We start from the raw sequence: 11007 nt of genomic DNA on the forward strand, positions 1-11007 counted from the left end.
GATGGGTCAGGTGCCGCCTGCAGTCGTTGTTGCACCACGGACGGTTTTGTTCTGCGCACCCAAATACGCGGCGCTGTATTCGCGTGCTCAACAGTATGGCTGCACAGGTGAGTTCATTCATAAATCAATGTTAAATATGACATAAACTAATAACTATATATTTAATTTAATGAGGGCGCTCATTGTGGTTTGTAAAGATGATTAGTTTTCTATCCAGGACTTATTGGCGAGGAACCAGACCCGTGCAATTAAAACTAAATGAGAAAAGCTAGGCATGGAGCTAGCTTAACTAGCAATCGTCACGTTAGCTGGCGCTAACGTCACATTAGTTTACTTTCTCACTACAACTAAGATTGTTCAATATATTGAATTCAAAAGGGTATCCGGTACGATGCCTGGAGTTTCCTCTGCTATAAAAAACAAATGTGAACAAAAGGATAACTTGTGTCCCGTTGCTCATGCGGTTGTGTTTGCGTGTGTAACGTCCAGCGGTCACTATGACAACCAACCCGTCAATAAACCCGTACCTCATTACTCGTTCCTGACTGTCTGTCGGCTCCTAATTATCACACAGATGTCGACCACCAAGGTGCCCGAGGTCCGGGACATCACACGGATCGAGAGGATCGGTGAGAAGAATCATTCACCGTGACATCACAATATGCCATGATTAACACTTCATGCAGAACTATTTGTATATATGTTGACCTCTGACACGATTGAGAACCTCATTTGTTTTGTTTAGGTGCTCATTCCCACATCCGTGGCCTTGGTTTAGATGATGCCTTGGAGCCAAGACAGGTGGGCTACCGTCGACGTTTCATTAGTCTTAGGACTCCCGGTGCAATTTAGTAGTGTTTCCTAGTCATATCTCGTCCCTGTCATAAGATTAAGTCAAGTAGGCAACTACAAATAAAAAGTACAACTTTATAAATACTGCTTATCTGCTAAGATAATCAATTAAATGTCAACCAAAAGTTTTCACATGTCAAACATCACCTGGCATCGCCAGGTGATGTTTGACATGTGAAAACTGAGTGCATGCCGACCGCTACAGTTGTGTCATGATTTGAACTTGTTGCTCATGGCAGAGGTTCAGTCAGCTCTATTGAGCCCAGAGAGTACCTAAAGCATCCGTTTTGCTGGCAGGTGTCCCAGGGGATGGTGGGCCAGTTGGCCTCCCGTCGGGCTGCGGGAGTCATCCTGGAGATGATCAAGGACGGCCACATCGCCGGAAGAGCTGTCCTCATAGCGGGTCAACCCGGCACAGGAAAGACCGCTATCGCCATGGGTAGGGCCGCTGTGCAAAACACCTTCTATAGATGGCAGTGATCTTGCTGTTACTGCTGATCATTTATATTGGTCGTCCGTAGTCTTTTATTGACTATTTGTTAGTCAGTCACTGATTTCAGCTCAGATCCATGTCTTATGGAGGTAGTGCTGTGGCTTCTTGCTAATGGTTGACAACAAGTAGGTCATGAAGACCTAGATTACTACAGTACACTATATTGGTAGGTTGATAAACTCTTCTCTAGATGACCATGTGTTGTTATTGTGTGTTCAGGTATCGCCCAGGCTCTGGGCACCGACACGCCCTTCACTGCCATGGCCGGCAGCGAGATCTTCTCCCTGGAGATGAGCAAGACGGAAGCACTGAGCCAGGCTTTTAGAAAGGCCATGGGCGTGAGGATCAAGTACGTACACAGAACCACAATAGCTCAAAATAACTCTCAATGTTTTTTTTATTGTGTACACTGGGGCTTGGGTTATTTGTCCCCTAAAAATGTCTTGAATTGGTTATATATATATATATTGGTTATATATAGAAAAAAGGTTCTGTGTTTACTTAGTATTTGCAAAGTGGGTCAGTTTTATTTATTAGTTGGGAGTCAATGACGTCTCTGTCATGCAACATCTAAAAAAATTATTTCTCAGAATGTTATGACATGGCCCTGTAAATTAGTCAAAATGCCCCTTGAAAAATGGCAGTGTTTATGTAGGGTTTATTTCCTTCCCTGGTGTACAAGATAAAACATCCTACCCTGGTGTACAGGATGAATACGGATAATGATGTGGTTGTTTATTTTCTCTTGCAGAGAGGAAACGGAGATCATCGAGGGAGAGGTGGTGGAGATCCAGATTGATCGGCCCGCCACAGGGACGGTAGGTTGTACAGTGTAAAAAATATAAGCACAAAATGTGTTTACACATTTTAAACGATGGTAGTTCAATGTTCAATAAACTCCAATCATCTGGTGCCAGGGGGCCAAGGTGGGCAAGCTGACCCTGAAGACCACAGAGATGGAGACCATCTACGACCTGGGTAACAAGATGATCGAGAGCCTCAGCAAAGAGAAGGTTCAGGCTGGGTGAGGTCATCCCCCATCATCATCATCATCATCATCATCATCATCATCCAAGGGCTCCATACTGTTCTGGAAGCCATACTGTTGTTTCATTCTATACCTTTTTTTCTTTGTGTCCCAGTGATGTTATAACCATCGACAAGGCCACCGGCAAGATCAGCAAGCTGGGTCGCTCCTTCACGAGAGCCAGAGACTACGACGCTATGGGGGCGCAGGTACTGCTCTGACTTCACCTTTAAGTGCTGTGAAAACTGAAGATTTAGGAGGCCCTCTGAGCTTTTATTAGTTGATGTATAATGAGAAATTATATTAAAAGTACATTATCTAAAATTATCCCATTTTCCTGAAAATATCTTTTCAGGAAAATGGTCGACAAAGGTCGACTGGGTATCCAAGAGGGAAAATATAGTCCCTCCAATTGAATCAGCTTAAAGGAAATTGACAGACATATAATCCCGGGATGTTGCGATTGCATTTATACTGTTCTGATGCTCAAGGAACATCATAACGCTTAATAAAATAATGATAAGTTAATCACAGATTTCTGTGTGATGGACAGATTTCTGTCCATCACATTCATCTGTATGCATTCATTATTCTAACTAATGGAAACATTCCCTTTGTCCATTCTCCAGACGCAGTTCGTGCAGTGTCCAGAAGGGGAGCTGCAGAAGAGGAAGGAGGTCGTGCACACGGTGTCCCTCCACGAGATCGATGTCATCAACAGCCGGACGCAGGGCTTCCTGGCGCTCTTCTCCGGGGACACGGGGGAGATCAAGTCGGAGGTGCGCGAGCAGATCAACGCCAAGGTGTCCGAGTGGAGGGAAGAGGGCAAAGCCGAGATCATCCCCGGGGTAGGAGACTTTTGTTCTGCCTCTCTGCCTGTCTGCCCGTGTGTGTTTGTCTCCACAGGTTTGGCTCCTGTACAGTGATGTTCCCATGTACTGTGCCTGCCTGCATGTTATAGTTACAATAGTTACGAAATGCAGGATTTTGTGTAAAATAACAGTCTGCCATATTGGCCAATTCTACCCTTTATGGGCGTCTGCATCTGCCTCAGAACTGATGAGTGAGGTTGAGGTTCCATCCTGATTGACGTGAGGCGTTGTGACTCGCTCGGCAGGTGTTGTTCATCGACGAGGTGCATATGCTGGACATGGAGTGCTTCTCCTTCCTGAACCGCGCGCTGGAGACCGACCTGTCCCCGGTCCTCATCATGGCCACCAACAGAGGCATCACCAGGTACGGCCCCCCGCCCCCTTCCCGGCCCTCCTCCCCTTCCCCTCCCTCCTCCCCTTCCCGGCCCTCCCCCCCTTCCCGGCCCTCCTCCCCTTCCCCTCCCTCCTCTCCCTCCTCTCCTTCCCGTCCCTCCTCTCCTTCCCGTCCCTCCTCTCCTTCCCGTCCCTCCTCTCCTTCCCGTCCCTCCTCTCCTTCCCGTCCCTCCTCTCCTTCCCGTCCCTCCTCCCCTTCCCCTCCCTCCTCTCCTTCCCGTCCCTCCTCTCCTTCCCGTCCCTCCTCTCCTTCCCGTCCCTCCTCCCCTTCCCGACGACAGGGTGGTCCCCTTGTCGTGTCAGGGGAAGGTCCTCCTCTGAAACACTTGCGCCTCATGGTCTCTCTCTCCCGGCAGGATCCGAGGCACCAACTACCAGAGCCCCCACGGCATCCCCATCGACCTGCTGGACCGCCTGCTCATCATCGCCACCTCGCCCTACACCGAGAAGGAGACGCGGCAGATCCTCAAGATCAGGTGAGCGGGGCCACCAGGGGGCCAAGGTGTCCCTGATATTGTTTTGTATTCCCCTCCCCCCCCCCCCCCCCCCCCCCCCATTAAAATATTGATATTTCTTAATTAACACCACTTTTCTTTGGGGCTCTTCACAACTGTCGGGGGTGTGTTTCAGTTTGAATGAACACTGTCTAGAAAGTGTTGATGCTCCAATCGGCCAATTATAACATAACATAAATATATAACCCATAGCTGTTGAAAATATAACTGCAACAAATCATCCACATCCTGGGTGTCCCTTTTTCCACTAGCAAGTGTTCTACATAGACCACTGCAGACGTAACCATATGTGAATCTTATTTGGGGCTACGCCCCCCTATGCTAGAATGCAACGAATGTGGTTTTAATACCCCATAAAGGGATGGTATTGTAAATAAGCATAAGCTACAAACGCTTCAATGCAATGCACCAGACGTATTGCAGACGGGCTCTGACTCTGACGGCTGCGCGTGTTAAATAGAGGTACCGTGTGTGTCTTGAACGTTGTCCAGGTGTGAGGAGGAGGACGTGGAGATGAGCGAGGAGGCCCACACGGTGCTGACCCGTATCGGCATGGAGACGTCGCTGCGCTACGCCATCCAGCTCATCAGCACCGCCGGCCTGGTGTGTCGCAAGCGCAGGGTAAACCTCCTTCCCTCTGCGCGCCCTTGACGGCAACGCGCTGGTGGGGTGCTACTCTTGTGCTAGTCCCAGGGCTAGCCATTCCGCACGGAAAGGCTTTTGACACAGTTCACATCAACACCGTGTCCCAGCCCCCCCCCCCCCCCCCCCCCCCTGGTAAAAGGAGGTCTTGATTGACACGCTAGCAAGACAAACCCCCACTGACGTACCCTGTGAACTGTGGTTTCAGAAAAACAAACCTGTTATTTAATGTATGGTTAAATCCACTTGCTCAAAGGGGTATAAAGGGGCCTCTACTTGGAGAATACATTCTGCTTTGTCGACATGCCAATTATATCTTTGGTTTGGTGGAGACCCTGCATGGCTTGAACAGGAGAGGCTGAGGCCAGACAAACGCATCAACCAGATGAGGATGGATCACCTTCAGCCTGCGAACTAGCCATCATGCGTCTGGGAGGCCCCTGTGTGATGTCCCTACAGGGTCGATTATATTAATGGGCTCGTCAACATCAGACCTGATGTTAAAACAGAGGTCCATGAATACATGAAAGATGCTCCCTGCTACAGTACACCAAACCAGTATGCGTCAGTAGCGGATGACCTCTAGGTGGCGCTGAACCTTAACATACTAATGTGTGTGGTTGTGTTGTGTTGCCCAGGGGACAGAGGTGCAGGTGGAGGACATCAAGAGGGTGTACTCTCTGTTCCTGGACGAGGCCAGGTCCTCCCAGTACATGAAGGAGTACCAGGACTCCTTCCTCTTCAATGAAACGCGTAAGTTCACCGCTGACGGGTCACCTCTCTGGAATGCCCACCCCTTAAGTCAAAGTATTTGAAGACACTAGCTGTGTTTGAAATCGTTCCCTATACACTCACTCACTATTCCCTATAGTGTTCATGATATAGTGCACTATATAGGGAGCGAACAAACGAGAATTCGGACACTACGCTGAACATTTCTAAACGTCATGTGCGTCAGTAAATGCGCCGGGTATTTATGTGACGCAGACAGATGCGGCCACACATCATGTAAACATTCCGGGTACTCACAAGGAAAGCTGGAGGTTGTATTGATGTTGAGTGTTACATTTCCTTGTTCAAGTTTTTTTTAATAAATTTTGAATGTTAAATTTTCTATGTTAGATTCCAAATAAATTGTTGACATTTCTAAACGAAAGCCGGAGACTCCATCATTAAATGTATTCGTTTTCACGGTTATTCAGCTTCTTCTTCTCCTTCGGAGAAACACGACCGCATTGCATTGTGGTATACGGGAGTAACATGTAGGGTACATCGTATGTTCACTCAAATGTTGGGTATTTTAAGTGCACTATATAGTGCATGAAATTAACCACTGAGAATTCGAACACCACTACAAAATGGCGAGCACCCTATAAAGTGCACTATATCCGTGATAAGGAACGATTTCAAACACGGCTACTATCTTCTGTGGGCCCTATTCACCTAGCGGCCATCTTGGTTCTTGGTTCTAAACGCCAGCTGAATGCGTGATTCCGCATTCAGCTGGTGTTTACAACCAATAACCAAGATGGCCGCTAGGGTTCTCAATGTGCCTTAAGCATTGGTAGGAGCAGCGTGAGAACCAAATGGCATTGCTCAAAGGGCCCTGAGCCCTGTGTTTTTGGTTAGAACCCCATGTTTTTTGACAGCCAGGTTCTTTTTAAAGGACAATACCACTCTGTTTTCAAACCATCGTAGCCGTCTGCTGGCATCACTAAGGTCGTTTTGGCACCTGAATTCTAATGATTATTTCCGGTTTCAGGGATGAGGGTAATACTTCCGAATTTGGTTTGGTTAGTGTTCACTCAGGACATTGTCAAGCCGACCAAACCATGTGAAAACATTGAGAGGTTGAAATCCAAATGTGTGGTCCAAAATCACCCCATTTCTACATTTGGTCACTGAATAAATAAAAGATCGACCACAAGCAATGCTCTTAGTCTTTATAGCTGTCCTTTATACAGAGACTCTTATATATACATTTTATAGTCGGCCGACCATATCTCACGAAGGGTTTTCATCACGTACGACCGTGACTCGGTTCAATCAGGGGAACGATCACGTCAACCTGGCTGAAATATGTTAATTATTTCACTTTATTACATACACGCTCTTCTCAATGCCGCGGCACGCTCCATTCACTTGCATGGGCCCTTCACAACTTCCGGCGGTGAATTATATTTGATAATTCACCGTTGCTACGCATATAATGACCACTGACAAGGAAAGTTCATTTTTTTTGACGGCCTTTAGAGAAACAGTAAGCCTGGGGACCTACACTTCACTTCATTAAACATTTATGACCACGATGCACTAATGTGTCTCTTTCTTCATATTTCAGAAGCACCTACAATGGACACCTCCTAATGAGCCTTTTGTACCGCCTAGGATTTTTTCTTTTTGGCCATTTGTTCATCCGATACCGCAGAGAAAACTGAATGATTGTGAAGTTGAAGAAGCAAGAGAAGAGGCAGAGTGTGTACTCATAATTCAAGTTGTTAAACATAATTGGAATTCCTCCATTGGCACTTAACATCTTCTCTAGTTTTGTCTCACTGTACCTATTCAGTTGAAGTTAATCCCCCGTTCTGTGTTCTTCCCAAGTCTTGTCATTGTTATCAGCGGGGCAGAGATATCATTCCTTTCGTTTCCTGTTTGCCTTCATTTAGCTGTAGTTTATTTTGTATGAAATTTATTAAAGCAATCTTTTTCTGAAGTATGTTTGGTCCATCTTTTATGTGCGCTGTGTGGCTGCCTTTCAGAAGGAGGCCCATGGCTAGATATGGTATCACTATTATTTTTAATTTCATATACATTATTTATGCAAGGTTGTAGGGCGAAGCTTTCTGTAATATTGCTGCAAAAAATCATTGAATCAAGTCTGGGTCTTCATTTGATAAATACTTTTTTATTTTACCACTAGATGGGGCTCCAACATTATTCTATGAACCAAATATTCCACAAAGATGCTAAGCTAAGCGTTGCTCATTTGCTCACTTAAAAAAAAAAGGGAGCATGTACAGTTTAATTCATTAATGTCACAATTTAAAGCACAGTACCAGATATAATAGCCTTAGACTAAGTTGTATCTTTAGTACAGCCTACAGTATTGGTAGCCTTAACCACTGGTAGGAATGCCATTCAGATGGTTGATGTCTGTTTCAAAATATATGAAACATAAAATGATACAAGTATTTAATAGATATATCGTGTTTTGAAATGACCTGAAAGTTGCGTCCTTCTGTATCGTGTGAAGAGTACCAATACAATCTGCTACGTTAACGAGAAACATTCACTCCTTTCGTAGGAATGATCCCCCTCTCTACCTACATGTGTTCTTTCATCAGCCCACAAGCCCTTCAAACTGGCAGATTGGCTCTTCATATAAATAAATAATCAATGTCATGTTTCTTTCTGATCGAACGTGTCTTTTTGCGTGGTTGGGTTCGCCCTTCTGCTGCGTCTCATCCAATCAAACACACTCGCCATCCACCATAAGGTAGCTGCCCACCAGCACCCACGATGAGACGCATCTGATGCCTCATCCGTGTGAGTGGAAGGGAGAGATGGAGTAGGAGAGAGAGGGGGGTCATCCAAAGATGTGGGATGGCTTTCCCAGCAAAAATACCAATGTCCGAAGTGTGTTATCTTCTGCATATACAAATGAAGGTGCATGCCATGACTCAGTTTGTTTGTTTATTTAACAGGGGCGGTGCCAACACAACACAACCCTTGGTCCAGTGTTGGCTATGTAGCTCATTTACATCTGCAGTCCCTGGGCAGGAATTTATTAAAAACAATACAATATAATGCAAACAAACAATTAACAATACAATTAGCTACATTTACAAACAGTAAAGAACATATACAACTTCAAAATCGACATGATATTCTCCATATTGGAAAACAGTTGGTTCCATACAAAGGTTAAGGCCACATGTTTGGTTTGGGGTGTTTTTGAGGGCTGTTTTAAATAACCAAGCCTTGTCCATTCGTTTGCGTCACCCTTAAGCGTGTTGCATGCCAACCTGCTGGCTAGATGGTACCTGTCCTGAACCACAGGTACCATGTTGTTGCTTTGTGGCTCGTTGCCTTGTGGTTTTCTCTGCCATTGTACTCTGCATCCTAGAGTCCATTTCTCCAAAGATGGCCTACGCTGTTCCCCTATCTCCATCCCCTGTGAGGGCTGGGAGGGAAAAGCCAATCGAATGAACTAACTTTTGTTGATTGTTACCTTGAGTTCATGGTTGCCCTGTCCTGTCTTTGATTTATATGCTGGATGGACTTATTGTACATGTTGCAAACTGATGAATATAAAGGATACGTTTGAACATGAATCGGCATGTTTAAACGTTACTATCTACCTTCTGGGATACTCTTGGCCCCAATTGTTCTATTACTACTATTATCTTTAATAAAATGAACAGACGGTCCCAATTTGAATAATAAATTCTGCATATTTTCAACTTTTAGTCGACCCTATAGTTTTCGCATTGTCACTTTAGCGCAACTTTAAAGACAGAGGCAGAGGTCGGAAGCCCATAGAGGCAATGAATATATGAATATTTGAATATGTACAGAGAATCAAGGCAATGAATATGTGAGCCAACCAATATTTGAGAAGTGGCACGTTGCAGCCTGAGGAAGCCGTGATATCAGAGTTATCCCTGGCCTGGCAATTCTTGCAACTGGCGGGATGGCATCATCCTTTAAAACAGGGTGGGTCCCCGTTGCCACGGTGACCCCCCCCCCACGCACACTCTATTGTTTCTGTGATGAGTGCAGCGTCCCTGTTGCACCTGGTAAACCCGTCTTCAATAAAGCCTTTGCTTTGAGGACATGCAGAGCTCACTAACTTCACGCAGGTCTTTTCTTTATCCAATGAGCTCTGTAACACGACGTCATTCTGCCAGATGATATACTGATAACGATACAGATAGGAATTCTGATCCCGGTTTATTGCTCCCTGAGGAAATTGTTTTCTTTCATGAGACAAAAGTCTCATAAAAGAGTTAGCTATGAGCCAAAAGTCTCATAAAAGAAATATAACAAAAGAAGGAAAAACAGCAGCAGCATAGGCCATCAAAACAGTATAAAGTATGATAAGCACAAGAGCTGAAAAACGGTCCCGTTCAGCCTTTGTTCTTGTACTGCAGTTATCAAATGGTTAGGGGTAAGCCACTATCATTGTGGTATCATTATATGTCAGCGGTATGTGGGCATGAAGGGTTGAATCTATGGCTTTATTGTTTAATGAGCCACCATCATTGTATCAGCTATCAAAGGATTAGTTCACCCTCACCCTCACAAGACCTGTAAAGTGTCTGGACAGGAGCACACTGGGATCATCTGTATTCGTGAATCGGGTTCTGCAGGAGGGGTGTTACTACTCTGACATCTATGTTGAGATGAGGACAGTTGCGGGAGTGAACTGGCGATGGGCGTGCATCCGTCAAACTGATTCAGATAATCTCAGGGGTGGACAAGAGCCCCCCCCTAAGCAGACACAGACACTCAATGATCTATAGCAGACCTCTGCTAGATAGGGACATGGAAGAAATGACATGGAAGGAATGACAGAAAGGGTGAAGAGAGAGAGCAGAGCCTGTGTGGAAGCCATTATTACCATGGTGAGCATCAAAGAGTATAAGGTATGCTAAAGGTTTTTCATAAAAATAATTATTTGGATGGAACTCAAGCAGCTGTTGAGTATTAAAAAAATGTAGAACTGTGACGTAAAAAGAAGGTTATTGAAACCACATTTGAAACCCGGATCAACACACAGCTGCTGTTTTCGGCAGAATTGATTTATATTTGTTATATATTGTGTGTTGAAAGTCAGGATTTGCTGTTTACAGTGGATATCTGCAGGCCTCCTAGTGACACAAACACATACCTTGTGTTTTGTTCACATGGAGGAAGCAGACCAGACAATGTGTGCCAGTAGAAAAGCTCCTTTATACTGTATGGAGGGGACGGGTTCAGGCCAGACTGTCTGCCCAACATCTGGCAGAGCAGAAGGGACTCAAGACAGAACTGCCCACCAAAACACTGCACTGTCTGATGTTGTTGACCTACCATAGCCTTCGAGCTCCATGCTATGGGGTGTCCACCCCCAATCAGATAAAATGCGGGTGGTTGGATTTTTCCACATTTACGCACCAATTTTCAATATCCAACTAAAGTTCCACCGCGTGTCACTGTCATGGCAAA

At 45.4% G+C, this 11007-nt stretch overlaps 2 protein-coding genes across 2 annotated transcripts in view; both read left to right on the top strand.

Annotated features, from left to right (window-relative positions):
* The window catches only part of nherf4b (NHERF family PDZ scaffold protein 4b), a 205643-nt gene that overhangs the window by 26384 nt on the left and 168252 nt on the right, over positions 1-11007 (top strand). The window lies entirely within an intron of this gene.
* ruvbl2 (RuvB-like AAA ATPase 2) lies at positions 8-7510 on the top strand. Its single transcript, XM_060056662.1, has 14 exons — positions 8-107; positions 575-629; positions 746-801; positions 1150-1291; positions 1565-1694; positions 2097-2163; positions 2263-2369; positions 2488-2581; positions 3002-3220; positions 3490-3608; positions 3994-4113; positions 4644-4773; positions 5433-5547; positions 7136-7510. The coding sequence occupies exons 1-14, from the start codon at positions 96-98 to the stop codon at positions 7159-7161; spliced, it is 1392 nt and encodes a 463-aa protein (XP_059912645.1). The 5' UTR covers positions 8-95; the 3' UTR covers positions 7162-7510.

Source organism: Gadus macrocephalus, chromosome 7, assembly GCF_031168955.1.
Source record: "Gadus macrocephalus chromosome 7, ASM3116895v1".
In the NCBI taxonomy this organism is placed as follows: domain Eukaryota; kingdom Metazoa; phylum Chordata; class Actinopteri; order Gadiformes; family Gadidae; genus Gadus; species Gadus macrocephalus.

Coding starts and splice junctions, on each gene's coding strand:
- ruvbl2 (XM_060056662.1), top strand. Junction 2,370..2,487: donor AAAGAGAAGGTTCAGGCTGG/GTGAGGTCATCC, acceptor TTTGTGTCCCAG/TGATGTTATAACCATCGACA. Junction 2,582..3,001: donor ACGACGCTATGGGGGCGCAG/GTACTGCTCTGA, acceptor TCCATTCTCCAG/ACGCAGTTCGTGCAGTGTCC.